This window comes from Chironomus tepperi, unplaced genomic scaffold (assembly GCF_022539635.2).
Source record: "Chironomus tepperi strain 1889 unplaced genomic scaffold, CSIRO-AGI_Ctep_v1 contig_354, whole genome shotgun sequence".
Lineage (NCBI taxonomy): Eukaryota > Metazoa > Arthropoda > Insecta > Diptera > Chironomidae > Chironomus > Chironomus tepperi.
The window spans coordinates 995,687-1,014,546 of record NW_027226476.1 but is presented as its reverse complement, the minus strand read 5'-3'; the positions used below and the strand labels follow the sequence as shown (position 1 = coordinate 1,014,546).

Genomic DNA, 18,860 nt, shown 5'->3' with positions numbered 1-18,860 from the left:
AAAAATTCGTATATAATACACTTGTGAGCACTTAAATTAATCCTGGATCCCTAAAAATAAATTATTAAATGACCTAAAAAAACTCCAAAAAAAATAAAATTTGAATTAGAAATAAAACACTGTTATCAGATTAACACTATCAAAAGACCTAGATTATCAAATGAAAAACAAAAGAGAAATATCTATAAAAGAGACAAAATTATGAAATAATTTGATTAATTCAGATTTTTTAAAAATTTAAGTATTTTAAATTAATTTCACTTACCAATTTCATGAATTTCCTTCTACTGTAACTAAACAGAAACATATTTACTTTAATTTAAAACTATATGAACACTTTAAACACTTTTTTTTAATTATTTTACATTTCATTCACTGAGCACATTTTTCGGTAAACAATTAACTAAAAAAATTAAAAATTGCAAAAATTTTGTCCTTTTGTCAAGATTTACTTGAAATGCTCAATGTTACCCCAACTTTACCCCAAAGTATCGTCAGAAGTCAATCCTGATAGTATGTTTTGTGACGCATAACAAGTAATCATAAACGGTAATATTTTGTGTCACATATTGGTCGTTGTATTAAAGGTAATTTTAATACGCACTAACTTGAACATTACTTAAACATAGACTTTCCTCTACTGGTTTCTCGGGAATAATACCCTATTAAGTGCACTTTTATTATCGAGAATTTCAATTTTTAAGCCCCAATAATATCCATAAATTTTGATTAATTTTGAGCTTTTAAATTTCAAAATTGAAAGGCGGTTAGCCTTTTTTGAGTTTTAAATTTTTAACGGTACTTTTATTTTTGAATACTCAGCCATAACTTTTTGAACTTTTGGAGCTTTTAATGCTCTTTTGAACTTTTATTTCTGTTTAACGTCAATTAAATAATTAATATTGCATGATTAATAAGCAAAATATATAACTCTGATTCTAATATATCTATGCATGCATAAAATAATCACAATTAATGCATTTATTAGATTCTATGAAAATGAAAATGTTTTTCTTCACCAACATATCTAGTGGAAATTTTATGTCAAAATTTTAGTATAGTCACTATGTAAATCAACTTTACAAATCTCAATGAAAAATGGTGAAAAATAATAAAGAGTTCTAAATTTAACAAAACTTAATCATAGTTGCCATGGTTTTTTTTTATTCAAAAATTTGTTTATAAAATTTTCAGCACAAAACTTAACTAATCGAAGATGTTTTGGGGATTAAGTGAAGCGAGAGATATTTTCGATGAGTACATTAGTGCTATTAAGCAGCGACCAACAAAGCTTGACATTTTATTTTATGGACTTGGAGATACTGGACATATTCTAAAAACAATTTCAAAATTTTATTTCCACAATGCTCACGATATTGAATTTAATTTTTACATACTTGAAGGATGTCCGGAACTTATTGCTAGAGACTTAGCACTTTTAACAGTTGCTTTAGAAAGTGATGAAAATTTAACAATTAATGGAAAGACTCAATTATATATGGACATATTTGGCAATAGCCTACTTCATTCAACATCCAGCATGTATCTTAATTCAAAAAGTGAAATCTTTATTAAAATGATAACAGACAAGAGCTACGCCAAACAGTATTTGCCCATTTTCAATCTTGATAATCTAAAATATAAGGAACGTGATCAGATGGAAGTGAGTAATTAAACATACGATTATTTTTAATCCTTGGATGAATTTAATTATTTGCATATTTTAGATGGCTTTCACATTTTGGAAGAACAAGAAGGAACACATTTACGACATTAAGAAGTACTGGGATGATCAGAATAGAGTTCAATTGAAGGAACGATACGATCACAGGATTGGAGCTTTTGACTGGGACCTCCAAATGCGATTAAAGGATAATGGAGCAAAACAAATATGCAGTCAAGAATATAAGCATTGGCGCGAATGTGGCGTTGCTTTTACATTCCCAGAATTTGAATATGCCTTACCAAACAAGACATTTGCAATGGATATTCGTCGGAGTGGAAATAATTGGTTCCATCGTGGGTATGTTGGTGATATGAATACTGGACCTTTTATCACTTTTGGAATTGATTGTTCTGAAGAGAAAATGCTTAAATCAAATTTCGGTACCAATGAATGTCGTTCGACTGATATAACTGAAAGAAATCTTTACGAGATAATGTGGGAAATGAAGCATCAGACGAAATATGATCCTAAGAATGATAATAAGAATTTCCGTAAATTGGGCGCTGTCACTTTGAAAGTCGGCGATAACCCATGTGCTGATCGCTCATTCGAAGATAAAGATATGAATCTTATGAAATATGACAAGCCGTTAATGTCATTTGATAACGTAAAAGTTCACTTTTTATCAGTAGATGATATTCTTCACATTACTAAGAAGCATCAGTTCAAACATAAATTTGATGTCGTTTTTGTAGCTCATAACTATTTCTCGTTCCTTAAAGATGATTTTGAGGAAATTCTTAAAACACCATCATTTGTTATGTTCGAGACAAAAAAATTCAGTACCATGAAAAAGGAAGAAATATCTAAAAATATCGAAGACATCAAGAACTATGCTAAAAGTATTAATCTAAAGCCTGTAACTAATTTTTCATTAAATCTCGTCAACTCCGTAATTAAATATAAGAAAATTGAATAAATTTATTCTGAAAGCGGTTAATAAGGATTAAAATAAACAGGAATTATAACAATAAACTTCTTATGTCTGAATAGATTGCAATGGAACTTCAAGCTTTTCTTTTAATTTTGAGATTTTTGTCTTTAAAATTCCTAAATTGTCAGTATTGGCATATAGACACAATAAAAGGTTTGCTACCTGTAAAAATATAATAATGTCAATTTTAGGTAAATTAATGATCAAATAGAACAAAGTACACTTACTTGAGTCACAATGACATTTCCACCCTCACAATTAATGATTAGAAAGTGTAAAGGATCTTCTCTAAATGAATTATGACCATGTTTTTCATATGCAGACCAAACATTGCTAGCAATTGCTGATGTTATTCGTGCATCCTTATTATGGAATCCACTGAAAGCAAGTAAGGCACCATCACTGTTTAATAATCTAAATGAAAAGACAAAGATTGATAATATTATTGAGAAAATAATCAATTTTTCTTTAATCTACGGTTGATCTTGGTACTCACAATGTATTTTCGACACCTCCTGTGTTGGCTTGGCTCAGAACATTTGTTAAAACCTTTGGTTTCAGCATATTTAAATGATAAATGAATTAAATTTTTTAATTTTTTCTGAAAATTTTGAAAATAAAGTAATTTTTTGTAAACAATAGTTCAGAGTTGATACCTATGAATTTGTGAACTCTTTAATCGTTTTCTCACGGATGCTGTTTTTTGATTACAACATTTTTATTTTTGAGTGAATTTACTTGATGATTACAGATGACTAGAATATTTTTGCTTATGTTTCATTGATATTAGAGTTAATTATCAAGAAAAGGTCTGTTTAAAACAATAAAATCAGAGTTTTCATTGCACAGAATGAATCATCACTAACCAAGAATCTAATATTTATAAAAATCCAAGTGCTGAACACTTAAAATTTAAATGTATCATACAGTAATTGCTTAAATTGTTTACATACCTAAAAGTTGTCATCCCTTGAAAATTTCTTTGTGAAAAAAATAAATAAATTTCGCAAAATTGTACTGTAACTAAGTGTTTGTCCCACTTCCTGTCATTTTAAAGTGATGTAAATAGAAATAATGTGGTTTGATAGCAGTTCCATAGCTAATCTAGCGAAGAGCGCTTTGAAAGAAGGTATATTAATGAGATATATGATATTTTCTTATTGCGTGGCGAAAAATGGAATTAATCAATGTTGATGATTTTCATTGATAGCTCAAAAGCATATAGACAATGTTCTGGATATCAAAGATGATGACATGACAGAGACTAATAATGAGGAATCAAGACTTACAAAGAGTAAAACATTGCCGTCTATTCAACAAGAAGCCAAAAAAGAAGAAACTATTTCTGTCTGGGGAAGTTTTAATGGGAGTTTCTTTGAAAATAAGCCATCGCAGCCAGGGATAATTACAAATCCACCGCCTAGAAAGAGCGAAACAAGCTCTGGTAATCTAAACTCATCTCTCATTCCATTCTAATTAACTAATAATTACTATTTATTAGAATCCTTGGAAATAATTAGCAAGTCGCCGTCATCTTCTGCATCTTTACAAGACATAAGCTCGTCTCAATCGACATTACAAGGCTCTGTCGATGAATCTGTAGAAATTATTAATAAAACATCTAGCAATGTGGATATTTCGTCACCAATTCAAGCAGATTTATTATCACCAATTGATTTATATACTGACAGTAGTAATAGTGCATTAATGACTCCTCAAGATACTGATGATATTCCTATAACATTACCACCAACTCGTTCTAATAATTCACTAGAAATTGATACTTCAACTACTATAATATCAACGTCTACTTTAACTAATTCGGAATGCGGCAGCAGCTTTTGTGACCCAAGTAATGATGATTTGGATCAAACATTGAAAGCAATAAATAATTCTAATATAATGGAAAAGTCGATGGAAAGTTTTGAAATTCAAACACAAGTTTCTGATTCAACGCACAGTTTTGAGGAAATAAATCCCAGTAAAGTTAAAAATATTCCCTCAAATAATGCTGGAAAATCTACAGAAAGTAAACCTGGTTCTGGACATACTTCATCAGGCGATGAGCTTGAAACAGCAACATCATCTGATATAGAAATTATTAGCTCACCGAATGGCGATTCAAGTAGCACAGCAAGTTGCCCCAAAGCAACTAGTGCTAGTAAAAAAGACAGTTCATTTCCTTACCAAAATTCTGAGTCATATTTAGCAAATTTAAAGCTTGATCATAAAGGACATAGTCGAGAATTGTCTGAAGTATCAGTATTAAGTCTTGCCAGTGATGAATGTGCAAGCCCATCAGATACAGAGAAGCTTCTAAAGCGAATTAGTGAATTAAATGAGAATCTTGAACAGCGTGAAGTTCAGTTAGTTCAAATGGGACGAAGTAATGCTGAGTTAACAGATGTTAATGTAAAGTTGAGTCAGGAACTCGATGCAATTAAAAGAGGACGTAATAGTTTAGACATGACTAATTTGCAAGAAGAATATACGCAAAGATTATCAGCATTAGAAAAGAAATTTCAGCAATCAATTCGAGATAATTCAATGCTTAAGAAACAACTTGAAACAATGAAAGTTGAAATGGAAAGTAAAGTTAGTGTGCATGAATATGATAAAATGGCAACAGAAAAGGATTCAATAATTGATACATTAAAGAATGAAGGTGAGAAATTGTCAAAACAAATTTTGCAGCATTCCAATGCAATTAAGAAGCTAAAAGCTAAGTTGAAGGAAAATGATGAATTAATTAAGAGGCAAGACAGTCAAATTACTGAATTGACAGATGAAAACCAAAAACTAAAGAAAAATCTGACGACTAAAGATGAAATAGAAAAATCACAAAGTGATGGCATTAACAAGTTGACAAATGACAAAAGAAAATTCGAAAAAGAAAATCAGCAACTTAAAAGTCAAAATGAAGATTTACAGCAAAAAGTGTTGGCACTACAGACATCTCATGACGCATTAAAGAAAGAATTAAGTGAAAAAAGTGTAGAAATGGGTCGAAATCTAGAAGATGAGAAGGAAAAGGCACTGAATGAAAGTAAATTATTGAAAAAGGAACTGACAGAATTAAGAGAAATAAATAGAATCAATGAAAGTTCGGCAACAAGTCGTGAACAGAAGTTGAGACAAGAAAATTTAGAACTGAAAAGAAAGTTGGAAGAAACTGAATTCAGAATAGAGGATCAGAAACAAGAAGCATCTTTAGCGTCGATTCCGCTCATTCGACAACTCGAATCACTTCAAAGTACTTTAAATTCACGTACAGCATTATGGGAAAATCAAGAACGAGTTCTTCTAGAAAAGCTAGAAGCAGCACAAAATAAATTATCATCGCAATCGGATGTTGAGAAGCAAGCTAAAGACCAAGTCATGCATTTAAATATTAAAATATCTAATTTAGAAGAGAAATTGTCGTCAACAAGCTTAAAGTTGGAACAAACTTTAAGTCAGTTACAACAGAAAGATATTGAATTTAATCTTCATGAAAATGACTACAAATTGAAGATTGAACAACTATTAGCCGAAGTTTCGTCCAAGTCAACTGATACTGAAAAGTTTAAAAATCTCGTTTCACAGCTTGAAGAAAAGTTAAGAACTGAAAGAAGTGAATTTGAGGACGAAAAGAGAAAACTTTTGTTTATTCAGCAACAAAATCAGCATCATCATCCACATGCTGAACGTCAAGATTCAAACGACTTAGGAAATGATTCGCCAGTTTTAAGTTTGGGAAGTGTTGAATCTTTGCATTCACATCCTTGGAATATGGTGAGCTATTCATATTACTATTTTAATTAGATATTAAATTAATTAATTGATTTTAATTTGTTTAAAGGATGATCACGATGTTGGTGCCAATTCGAATTACAGCAGTCAGTATGGTGGAGTTGTTAATTCTTCAGCATCACTTATGGAAGGACTTCAATCAATATTGAAACAGGTAATATAATACAATTCCTTACGACATTTTTTACAATTGTATGGTTTTGAAGACCATTTGAATTAAAAACATTTGTATGGTTTTAAAACATTTAAAAATAAAAAAATCGTTAAAATTAAATTAAATATTCTAGAGAGACGGTGAGGTACAGCAATTACAGTGGGAAATACATAGACTTCAAACAGAGAGAAATTTCCTATCAAATGAAATTTCTAATTTGACATCAGAGTTTGAGAAGGTAAAATTATTTGCATGAATTAACTTGGATGAGATTTTCTTACAAAAATTCATTTCATAGGCGACTGAGCAAATCAAGGAGCAATCAGAGAAGCAAAGAAAGCAAGACGAAGATCAAGTACAGTATAATGCATTGCTGGAAATGTATGGACAGAAGGTAAAAATAATATTAATTTAAATTAATTCAACTATTTTAATACAATTGTCATTTTAGGCTGAAGAGTACGAGGAATTGAAGCTGGACTTAATTGATCTAAAATCGATTTCGCAAATGTATAAGAAACAAATAGACGAATTGACACAGAAACTCAATGATATCGAGAAAAAGCCTAAGAATACATAATCGAGGTGGTGCAATGGTATTTTTAAATAGAGCATGATATTTTTAATCGAAAATGTGATCATTTATGATGGATTGAAATTTTAACTAAATAATTATGTCCATCTAGAATTCTTCTTTATTAAAAAAATATATATTATACTTATTTAAATTGAATCAAAATTAACGGCATTTTTATTTTTGAATTTATCATTTTTTATCATGGATCAGATATACGTACGTTTTTTGTTGTATTTACGTACGTAAAAAATAAAAACATTGTGATTTAAAAGCATGGGCAAATTTAATAAGAAATTAAACAAAAAGAACAGGCCACTTCAATTGGAAATTGTTCCAAAAGATAAGGAAGAGGAAGTTATATTGCCAGAGTCAAGAACATCAGATGCTGTAATCCCAAAAAAGGTAAAATTTAGAAAATAAATAAAACCGCATGAAATTCTAAGAAAAATTTGAATTCTTCAGGATAAATGGATCAACAGACAGCGAGTATTGGTGCTTTGCGGGCGTGGTATAAATCATCGCGATCGTCATTTGATGAAGGATTTAAAAACAATTATGCCACATCATAGAGATGAACCAAAATTAGAGCGCTGGAAGACTCTTTCTATAATTAATGAGCTTGGTGAGATGAAGCACTGCAATAAGGCAATGTATTTTGAAGGACGTCACAAACAAGATTTATATATGTGGCTAGCAAACATAAATGATGGTCCATCAGCAAAATTTTTAGTTGAAAATGTCAGTACAATGGGAGAATTAAAGCTAACTGGAAATTGCTTGAAAGGAGCACGTCCCTTGCTCTCATTTGATGAAAATTTCTCGAAAATTCCTCATCTTATGCTTCTCCGTGAATTGTTAACACAGATTTTCGGTGTACCAAATCATCATCCAAAATCTCAGCCATTCGTTGATCGTGTTTATACATTTACATTCTTGGACAAAAGAATTTGGTTTAGAAACTATCAGATTTTAGCTGAAGATGGTGCTTTGTCAGAAATCGGACCAAGATTTGTAATGAATCCTGTTAAGATCTTTGCTGAATCTTTCACTGGTGAACCTTTATGGGAAAATCCTGATTATGTTTCTCCAGCAAAACATCGCAAAATGCTTAAATTATCAGCAAAAGACAAATATGTCAATAGAACAGATGCAAAGTCACGTTATGATGCAACAATGCCAACAGAAGCATTTAATATTGATAAGATTGGACGTGAAGTTTTCGCTAATGACGATGAGGAAGAAGTAGCACAGAAGATAATTGAAAGAGAAGAGAAAATGGAAGATGAGGAGAGTGTAGATGAAGAGGAACTTCAAGCAAAACGCGACAAAGCAGATATTGCAAGAGTTAAGAAATTGATTGAAAAATTAAAACCTGGTGGAGATGGCAAGAAGTTAGTCAAACCCAAAAAGCAAGTTATTAATCCAATTTCTGGCAAGGTTCAACAACGAGGAATAACTAAACGTTCGAAAATGATTCAAAACATTGCGAAAACAAAGAAACTTAGCACAAAGTTCAAATCCAAGAAGAAGTCAAAAGCTTCTGCTGAATAATTAATATTGTGACAATGCAAAAAAGAATTAAGGAAATAAAGATGAAATAAATTTTATTACAAAAAATAAGCTTTTATTTCACAACATATTTTAATATTTTGAAATCCAGAACCATACAATTCCACAGAGCTTTTCCAAAATCCTTCAACAGTTATTTAATTCAAAATAAAAATGATCGTTAAATTTTTTTAAAGGATTAAATTTTTATTAGGTAATACATTTGTCATAAAATATTATATAGCGAATATAACATAAAAATGTTTTTCAACCACTTTTGTAATTCCATCTGGTAAAGATCAACGAATTTATTGGGAAGATAAAAATATTTTATAAACTTTTACATCAATAAACTTCTAACATTTTAATGTTTGTTACACTAATTATTAAGGCCATTGAACATGTTTTTGTATATTAATTGTAAAGCATCGATTATCATGTTATACTTTTTGTTTCTTCGAGAATTTTGTTTGATTAAGTAAGAGCGCAAACATCATTTTATGATTAATGTGTCTATTTTATAGGACATTGACAATAAGATTTGAGCTTAATGGGTTGGTCATAGAAGTACGAAATGCCCGAGTATTCAAAGCGAAAAAAAAGACAGACATCTAGACACATTTAAAGTTAGTCTTATGAATTCATGAAATAAGAAGACGAGATTAGAAATTGAATAAGCCTTAAAACTAAATGTATAATAATCAATAATTACTTCCAATTTCAAAAAAACTGACAAAAATAAGTTAATTAAAATAGCAATGATTAATGATTTGGTAGTAGGGTGATGTAAAGTCTCTAAATGCAATTAATTAAACATTTATGCTGGCTCGATTGTTGGTTGATCATTGCGGTAGCTTCCGAAAGGCTGTTTAGTAATGGGTTGCAATTCAACTTCTTGCATTTGTCCCTCTCTTGCAACAGCCTTCTCTTCACCCAAAAGATTTGCAAGATTTGATTCCTTCCATCTGCCATTTGGACCGTTAATGTGACGATCTTCATAGACACACAGGAACAATGTATCAACGACAATTTCATAAAGTGACAATATGACATGAGCCACAAAGAAGGCAAATACTGCAATAATGAAGACAGGAATCATATAGAACTGAATTTCCTCGTTCTTCTTCAACATCAATAAGGCAATGAAACCACAAATTCCAGCAACAGCCAATTTTCCAAGGAAGAGTACAAAATCACCGATTCCGTTAATAGTTGCTACACTAACGACATGAGTCCAAATTGCTTTCCAAGCAACACCGGCAGCTGGGCAGAAATTGATGCTTTCGATGGCAATGACCTGGAAGTAAAAATATTTATATGAAAAACTTTGATAACTGCTGATTATTTTAGTTACTTACGGTATATGCATTGTGATTCAAATAGCGAATGAACTTTTCTAAACACCAGAAACAGCAGATACAACACTTGAGCATGCAATCAGCTAATCCATTTCCTTTTCCAGCTGCTGTCTTAAATTTAGCATACAAGTAAGTCAGAATCAATCTTGGAATTTTGAAAAGTGTAATCAAGAAGCTTCCTTTAACGACAGATCCAAGATGATATTTAATAAGTTTGCCCATTGAGTCACAAACTGGAGAATCTGTTGGCTTTTTGAAATACCATAATGCAACTGCACCAGCTAAGCACAATTGGGATGCAGCAAAGATGAACTCAGAAACCCAAATTAAAGCAACAAAGTAGATGTACAGTCCATATTTAGTCCAGTCAGTTTCATGATATTCAACAAGTTTGAAGGTTTTCTGCAATTCGGCTCCATTTTGAGGATTGTTAATATTTGTTGGGATGTTTTCTTGTGGATTGGTAACGTCGATAAATGGCTTAACTCCAGGAATCGTAGCCGTTGCCAAGCAAACCACTACAGATATCCAAAATGCAAAGAAGATCATGAGAGCTATAAATGCAAGAAGTGGAGGTCCAAAAATTTGAGGAATTGAGTACATGCATTTTCCAGCTTCTTCAAATAATGCAGCTAATCCAGAGAATTTAGATGACATAAAGTAAATGACAACAAGTAAGATGATCATGCAGATAGTTGCTACTATAGCAAAAATATAGACAGCAGTTTCGTTTTGTAAATATTGAGATAATTTGGCAATTTCAGCGTTTTCCTTATTCTTCTTAATATCATAGTATGTCCACCATAAAAGAACGGTTATTCCAATGCTTGCCACTCCGACAAAAATGCAAATCAACCATGAAATGATTTGAGTTAGATAATGAAGTAAACCAATCAAAATTATTGAAAATATTAAGGCAAGTCCACAAATGAGAGCAATGATGTGCCATGACTTGTATAAATCGCGTGCTGTTTGTTCAACAAAATCCCAGGAACTGATTAAATTATAGAGTTGTTGAGCTTCTTTAACAGGATTGTTATCACCGGTCGGAATACATCTATGAAAAACTGGCTCTGATTGATAAATCGGTAAGTTTGGGCAAGGACCGTTTATATGGAAAAACTTTTCATCACTTGCTTTCACACTTGAGGTCAATTTGGCCATATCAAAGTCATATCGGCAATATCTAGTTCCGTTGCGATTGAAGTAAGCAAGAAGATCACTCGATGTATTTAATTGCTGAGTTGGACATTCCTTGACACACAATTTTAGCGATTTCTTTATGTCTTTTCCTAAATTGAAAAAGAAGACGTATGGCTTATCGATTGTGCTAATTCCTGAAGCATTTGGATAATTTAGATCAGCAAACTTCTCGTTGCTTTCCACACCGCAAGTATTTCCAAAGGAATCATATCCATTAATGATTCTCGTTGGATTTCCATAAATAAAGGCAAAAGCCGCAATGAAGATCTGAAAATGAGACAATAGATTGCGTGAATATAAAAATTAACACTAAAAGTGACATCATGTCAGGGGCTTTTCATGCATATTTATTATTAGAAACTAGGACACTAGCACGTCAGAAATGAAATAATTTATCTCTCTTAATTGTGGAAATGCAGTACAATTAAAATTACTTTCAAACAAATTTTTAATTTTGTGTGAAAGGGGTTTTTAACTATGTAAAATAAATATTATTCAAATCTCAAATGAACGTTATAAGATTAATTGAGGAAAAATTCAAGATCAACAGATTTAATATGCCGGTTAAAAATAAATCCAATGGCCTTGAAGACGAACATATAATAAGAACTTTATTACACGTGAATGAATGACTAAGAAGAAGCATTAATTTGATGGAATTAGCGTGTGAGTAATATGTATTATGTAAATTTGTTTCTGACTCAATATCTGTGTGCAGTATAGAACATTTAGCAAGAATACTTCAACAATCAACCAGTATGGAAATAAATTTTATCAATTAATTAACATGTTCATTAACGCACATATTAAAAATACCAGTTTTGAACATAGAATCGGAAATAAATTCCATAAGTGACATGAAAATTCTTCTACGAAACACAATGGAATGCCTATTAAGCATGAAAATTGATATTCAAGGCGTATCCAAAGGAATTTCAAATTGCTCAATTTTCCTCAATCTTTTTATTAATTTATGATTCACCAATTAACTTACCAACACAGCCCAAAACAGAATGAAAATAATTAGCCAGCAGACATCTGTACATCCTCTCACTGCTGTCGGTTCTGTCCGCGTCTCTTTGCTTTCGAAGCAACCCATTATTATTAAATAATTACTTCCAAAAACACTATGTCTTCTTCTTTTCTTTGTTTTTTTTTGTAAAATTCTACTTTAATTCACTGATTTTATCCTGAGAATACTTTTGTCTTTATTGTGCGTTGACTTTTATTCACTTTCTATACTTAAATCTACTGTAATTAAATAATTTTTAAGGGATTTTATGCGGAGAGAATTGATTGCGATACAAACAACGCATAATCAAGTTGAAGTATAATTACAAACTCACCAAAAGCGTGTTATGGTGAATATTTTGTGGTGGAAACACAAAGTCAAACTGAGAATATCCACACTTCACCTCGAAATCTCAGCTAAAAACAAAATATTTTTGTGAATTGAGCGTTCATTTTGTCTTAAAGTAGGCTATGTAATAAAATTTGGTTTTTAATTTTTGAAATTATTTTTCTATTTTTTCCCCAAGGAGAAGCCGTTATTTTCTAATTCAGAATTCAAAAAAATCGTTAAATTTTTCAAATTCTTATTTTTCATTTGGAAATTCAAAAAAATAACCGTCATTCACATAAAAAAATAAAATTAATGGTTCGAAAGTTTCTCAAGATAACGCAAGTTTCAACCACGCTGTAGACATAAGTTGGCAGTGCATTCCTTACTGCACTTCCATTCAGTGAAAAAAGATTTTTTGTACAGAAGAGAAAACAAATTTAGAGTGGAAGAAAGGAAAAAAATGAAAAAATTGAAAATTTCATAATAAGATGTGAATATAATTAAGGAAAAAAATGAAATTGCGTAGCTTAATACTAGTTTTAATAGTTCTATTTTATAACATAACGACGACAGTAGGATTACGAATTGACGGATCATTTCAAACAAATAATTTTTTTAAATTTGTAAGCAAATTTGGATTTATTAAATTTGAAAAACATCAGACTAAATCCAGCAATGAGTATGGATTTATCTACGGAAACGTAACATCAGAGCAATCCTTTCCAAAAGGAGTGTCAGTAACTTTAGCAGTCCTAGATCGTCATCATTTCTTAGAATTTTATGGAAATAGGTAAGTTTTGAGACATAATATCCACGCTGGAACAAAACTGGATCATTCGATATGATGTTGTTGTAATTTCTGTCTACCAAAAAACTTTCACACTGAAATCATGCTCGGTATTTTTTTCTTTTTTCTGTACTTCAATGTTATAGACTCGTTTGTTATTAAATTTGTATGAAATGTGTATAATTTGAATTGCGACTTGATAATAGTCGGAAATAAAAATCCAGCTAGTCATCTATATCAACATCCGAAGATATTTTTAAGCATGTGAGAGTTTGTTGGAATTCAAAACTGTCAATTTTGTTTTAAAAATTGTTCATTTTTTTTACTGAACACACCTTGAAGTATTGAAAATCGTTTTTCTAAAATATTACCTGAAACAGGTAGAAAACTTTGATTAAGATTCATACAATGGAATGAATGTGAAAAATGTTAAATGATCAAAACATTCTAATTAGTATTTTTGTGTATTTTAACAACTTTTTCAAGGTTTTTCAATTATTTATTCTGTTTGTTTACCAAAAAACAACAAAAAAGTTTCGTTCAGCTGTCGTTAAAAAAATTTCAAAATTTTATTTAACAGTTGACAGATTTTTTAAATGACTTAATTAGAATAAATTGAGTTGATACTTCAATGACCTTGAGACTGTAGATAGACGATGATATTAATAATAACAATAATTATTTTTCAGAACTGTAACAAATCGGAACTTAGCATGTAGGAAAATGTTTGCAAGGCTTAATGCCACATCATATGATGCCAAATGTAATCGTGATGCAAGAGGTGATTATTTGAGACGAGTGCCATGTAATCAGAGTGGTCTATGTAGTGATGAAGATTCACCTTCTAATGTGATTAAAGACAGTCAATTTACTTTTGTTATCAGTAATCAAAATCAGCCGAGATTTTGGTATATATCGTTTGTAGCATGTTATCGTAATGAAACGACATGTGAATGGGAACATTATAATGGGCTTCCGCATAAAATTGATTATCATTTGGACTTAGTGAATGGTCATCCGATAAAAGAGCAGAATTATTACAGTCCATTCATTTATCATTTCTCTTATGACAAACAGAATATACTTGAGCAATGTCTCATATTTTTCACAATTTATATCGTCTTGGTTCCCATACAAATTATCGGAAGTCGAAAACAAAATCATCCTGTTACCAAATTATTTACAACGAGTCTTGTAATGGAGTTTATTAGTATATGCTTTATACTTATACATCTAATCTCGTTTGCATCTGATGGACGAGGAAATGAAGGATTGAAAATAGCTGGAGATATTTTCGATATTTTAAGTCGAACATCGTTTATGTTAATTTTATTACTTTTAGCTAAAGGATGGGCAGTGACGAGACTAGAGATATCAGCTGCAAGCTGGATTGCATTGATTTTCATTTGGGTCTCATATCTTATATTAAATTTCATATTATATGTATGGAATATGACTGAAATTGATGTTATATCGGATATTGACGAGTTTCAGACATGGCCAGGATTTCTCGTCCTTATTAGTCGTTCCTGTATAATGTTGTGGTTTTTGTATGAATTAAGAACAACCATGAAATATGAACATTCGACGAAAAAACTTGACTTCCTTTTACACTTCGGAGCTTCATCCCTCGTATGGTTTATATATCTTCCGATAATAGCTGTAATATCAATGTCAGTGTCAGTATTTTGGCGATATAAGCTCCTTCTGGCCGTCATTAATTCCGTTGATTGTCTTGCATATTGTGTTATGATGGGTCTTCTTTGGCCAAATCGGAGTGGCCAATATCTCCTACTAGCTGGTCCAAATACTCTTCGCATCGACGAACTTGATGAATTCAATGAGGCTCCACATAATAATCGTGAAATTTATCGAGACGAAATTCCAAGTGAGTAGACTTAATGATTTTATTCTTAAGTGGGTTGCATGCTTATGCTGTCCAAATGTTAAGAGTCGCAACGACTTTAGATCACTCCATTTAAAGAATATAAAGAAGTCGGAAAATGAATTGAATTGGACATCATCTGCGTATAATCCCATATCATTTCATATGATTGCATTCTGAATGGATCTAAATTGCCTGAATTATTCGACAATGAAGAACAGAATTAAATATGAAATGATATTAACACTTATTTAATTACATGTTTGACAATCATTACTTTTGTATTTTTATTATCGTAGATGAACACTGTGAGGACATGGAAACGCTTGTATCCACTAACGATTTGTTAACAAATAATTCTCATAATGTGAGCGATACACTATTATTAATTGAAAATGGTGATTTAACAGACCGAAACGATAGTAAAAAAATTTTTACGTGAATTAAACAAAAAATATATATAATATCGTAGTGATAACGATTATCATGCGGATTTACGATACGATTAGAATTTCGCACTCAATCGTCTATGCTTGATAAGAAACAATTCATCAAAAATAACAAGTAAATTCATAATTTATGATTTTGTTTACAAGCAAACTATTGCTTCCATTTATGAAACATTAATTGTGTTATTAAACGAATTTAAGTTGATTATATTCATATATAGATGATGTGCAAATTATTACATGATTAGAATGAAATTTGAATCATCCAAATTTATTTTATATTCTTAATTAGTGACACTGGTTCTTTTTGTATGATAGATAATATAGAGTGTCTTTAGAGATAACAAAAAAAGTCAAAAAATTGTAATTCATTCCTTGTAAATTTAGTGATTGAGATTGAGATTAAGATCAATTATTTGTACAAATGTAATTTTTTTATGTTGTTTGATATATAAAGGTATTAAATTGATTAAGTGTTAGTTATGGGTTGGCTTTTCTGACTTTGTGATGAATAATTAGAATCTGAACTGAATTTTAGGCAGAGATGTAGTCAGAGATTCAAGATTTCCAGACTTGCACTTAAAATACCAAGTTGGTCACTGTCAGTGACTTATGACCGAGTAACCGACATCCCTAAAATTCACCATAACAACTATCTCCACTAAAATCACGGTCTGGGTCAGAGAAATCCAAACAATAAACTATCCTACTTAATCATTATTTTATCTCTGATAATTCTTTGTTTGACATACTTTGATAGCAACGAGTTAGCATCTGCACTTCCACAAACAAAAAACCCAACAAATAATTAATTAATTAAAAAAACATATAGATGGAATATAAAAGTGAAAAATTAGCTTTGTGGCATTTCTATGCAAATGTTTCTATAATTTTTGGACCTATCAGCACTTTATTGCGAGTGCCACAATGCTTAAAAAATTTACCACATGCAACGTGAAACCTGTGAATGTTTAAAGCAAAATGATGGAAACTGTTCAATTAGCAAAAATTGTATATTTTTGTACTTTTTATTTCTTGATGGGGTAATAAGAATAGGGGAAATAAATGTTTTGATAATGAAAATTATTGTATGAACTGAAGAGATAATTGAGCTCAGAGTGGCGGTTTTCATGAGGATTATAAAAACTTCCACTTAATATTTTGTGGCTGAAGTGATTAACATAATTAATTTTAAGAGTCTGAGTGAAATCAATTAATTTACGAAATGTGAAAGTGAATGTTTAACGTCAAGTGTTGATAATTGTGAAGTCAAGGGATGATTAATGTGTACCTTTATTTAATGCTTTAAAAAAATACATAAAATCGAAAAAAAAGTTTAATTAATTTTGAAGTGCTTTTGAGACTCTGCCAAACCTCTTTTACTAATACCAAATGGAAGTTCCCTATTTTTGGGCCATATGAATGTCAAACGGAAGCGGCTTCCATTTAGCGTTGATAAAATTGGTCTAGTAGAGCGTTAAGCATTGAGTTCCATGGCGGAGTCTTCTTCATTTGGGTCACTTGAACCTGTAGCTCTTGAAATCCACAAAATACTGCAATAATCATTCAGTTCATACATATAAGTGTTTTCAAATGTAATTTAAGCTAAAATGTTTGTGTGGAAAGAGTGAAAAATTATTTGTAGCAAGAAAAGTTCAAGTACGAAGCAAATTTGTAAGCAGGAAAATGAAAATCAATCAAATGAAAAAGAAAAGAAATTTTTAAACAAAAGAAAAGAGAAAATGAAAATAAACATTAAAAACCTTAGACATGATTAACATAAATATTATTAACTTAGCATAAAATTTGTTACAAAATAAAAAAGCTTCAGCGCTAAAGCATGAAAATCTATCTTTTCTTAATGCAAAATAATTTTAAAATTTATGCCAATTTCATGAAATGAAAAGATTTAACAAAGATTTAATTGACGACAAAGAAGATTGAAGAGGAAATAAAAAAAAACGATAAAAAAGTTTTAGATTTTTTGAAATAACTCAAAAGCTTTCTTTTATTTAGACACGTGACTTGACAATCAATTTCAAGCTTTTTTACAGGAGGATTTTTTCTGGCATGGATCACATTTGGGAGCTTGCTTGGATGCTCCTGGAGGTTTAGATGATTTTTCTGGTACTGAAGGAGGTTTTCCATTCTTCACTGGTGTTTTAGATACAGCTTTTCCATTTGACTTTCCAATCGCAGCTGCACCCATTGCATTCTTCTGTGCATTACATTCTTTCTTTACAGGTTTCTTCATATCTTCAAATTCATCTTCAAGAACTTGCACTTCGCGTGTTTCTCTTTTCGGAATTTCTATTCTCGGTCCTCGTGGCGTTCTCAATTCAAGCTCGATTATATTTTTCTTTCCATTACGATCAGTTCGCTTCTCCGATATTTTCCATACAAAAACATCAACATCGTCTTCGCAGCCAGTTCGGCACAATTGAATTCCTTGTGATGCTTTTGACATTCCATTCAATTCACAAGAGAAATTCTCTTCATCAGCTTGCAAACAAACAGCTCTTGAAGTTTGTGGTTTCATTCTGTATTTTTCAGTAGCTTCGGTAGGTTCGCAGTAATCTTGAACATCAAATTTCAGTTTTTGGTCCTCAAATCTTCCAGGATATTTCAAGTTTCCACGAATGACTGGCAAAGTTCGAGAATTTTTGTAGCTTTTTCCAGCACAGGATGTCTTGCGTTGATAATCTGTCAAGTCTGAATCTCCTTTACATTTACAATTTCCATACTTTTTCTTACATTGACAGCAAGTGAAATTTTTCGGGAAATTAAAATCAATTTGCTGGTCACATCCACGAATTGTAAGTTTGTCCTTATTGTCGCATGAAGCATCAAGAACTTTTACAAAATATCCTTTTGCGACCCGAACAATCAATTGATTTCCGTTAACTTGTGCCATATATTCATCAAATGATTCATCATCTTTTGGACATGTCGTAATACATTCATCTTCAGCCTTTTCCGTTTTAAATGTACATCCTTTGATTCTGCCAAATCCATCATCATTAGTATTGTATTTATCACAAAGTTCATTTTCAGTGAATCCCATGTTAACGGCTGAACCAAAGCAATTAATACGAAGGATATAAA

General features: G+C 31.0%; 6 protein-coding genes across 6 annotated transcripts; 4 read left to right on the top strand and 2 right to left on the bottom strand.

Moving 5' to 3' along the window:
* Positions 1–536: 536 nt before the first annotated feature.
* On the top strand, positions 537–2,645 carry Dnaaf3 (Dynein axonemal assembly factor 3). The gene is made up of 3 exons (XM_070645432.1): positions 537–587; positions 1,195–1,663; positions 1,728–2,645. The coding sequence occupies exons 2-3, from the start codon at positions 1,217–1,219 to the stop codon at positions 2,643–2,645; spliced, it is 1,365 nt and encodes a 454-aa protein (XP_070501533.1). The 5' UTR covers positions 537–587; positions 1,195–1,216.
* On the bottom strand, positions 2,623–3,309 carry Lamtor2 (Late endosomal/lysosomal adaptor, MAPK and MTOR activator 2). Its single transcript, XM_070645467.1, has 3 exons — positions 3,157–3,309; positions 2,888–3,074; positions 2,623–2,822 (listed from the first exon to the last, which is right to left on the bottom strand). Exons 1-3 carry the CDS (start codon positions 3,222–3,224, stop codon positions 2,706–2,708), a joined length of 372 nt encoding a protein of 123 aa, XP_070501568.1. The 5' UTR covers positions 3,225–3,309; the 3' UTR covers positions 2,623–2,705.
* Positions 3,310–3,612: 303 nt separating this feature from the next.
* Positions 3,613–7,345, top strand: Tmf (TATA element modulatory factor). Its single transcript, XM_070645629.1, has 7 exons — positions 3,613–3,789; positions 3,871–4,104; positions 4,162–6,434; positions 6,502–6,606; positions 6,740–6,844; positions 6,905–7,000; positions 7,058–7,345. The coding sequence occupies exons 1-7, from the start codon at positions 3,735–3,737 to the stop codon at positions 7,184–7,186; spliced, it is 2,997 nt and encodes a 998-aa protein (XP_070501730.1). The 5' UTR covers positions 3,613–3,734; the 3' UTR covers positions 7,187–7,345.
* Positions 7,346–7,404: 59 nt separating this feature from the next.
* Positions 7,405–8,770, top strand: LOC139094582 (ribosome biogenesis protein BRX1 homolog). The gene is made up of 2 exons (XM_070645697.1): positions 7,405–7,585; positions 7,646–8,770. Exons 1-2 carry the CDS (start codon positions 7,457–7,459, stop codon positions 8,732–8,734), a joined length of 1,218 nt encoding a protein of 405 aa, XP_070501798.1. The 5' UTR covers positions 7,405–7,456; the 3' UTR covers positions 8,735–8,770.
* Positions 8,771–8,919: 149 nt separating this feature from the next.
* Positions 8,920–12,628, bottom strand: Ctl1 (choline transporter-like protein 1). Its single transcript, XM_070645465.1, has 3 exons — positions 12,287–12,628; positions 10,090–11,559; positions 8,920–10,028 (listed from the first exon to the last, which is right to left on the bottom strand). The coding sequence occupies exons 1-3, from the start codon at positions 12,389–12,391 to the stop codon at positions 9,549–9,551; spliced, it is 2,055 nt and encodes a 684-aa protein (XP_070501566.1). The 5' UTR covers positions 12,392–12,628; the 3' UTR covers positions 8,920–9,548.
* A 409-nt stretch (positions 12,629–13,037) lies between these two features.
* LOC139094522 (integral membrane protein GPR180-like) lies at positions 13,038–17,715 on the top strand. Its single transcript, XM_070645585.1, has 3 exons — positions 13,038–13,424; positions 14,111–15,309; positions 15,606–17,715. Exons 1-3 carry the CDS (start codon positions 13,147–13,149, stop codon positions 15,746–15,748), a joined length of 1,620 nt encoding a protein of 539 aa, XP_070501686.1. The 5' UTR covers positions 13,038–13,146; the 3' UTR covers positions 15,749–17,715.
* The last annotated feature ends 1,145 nt before the right edge of the window (positions 17,716–18,860 follow it).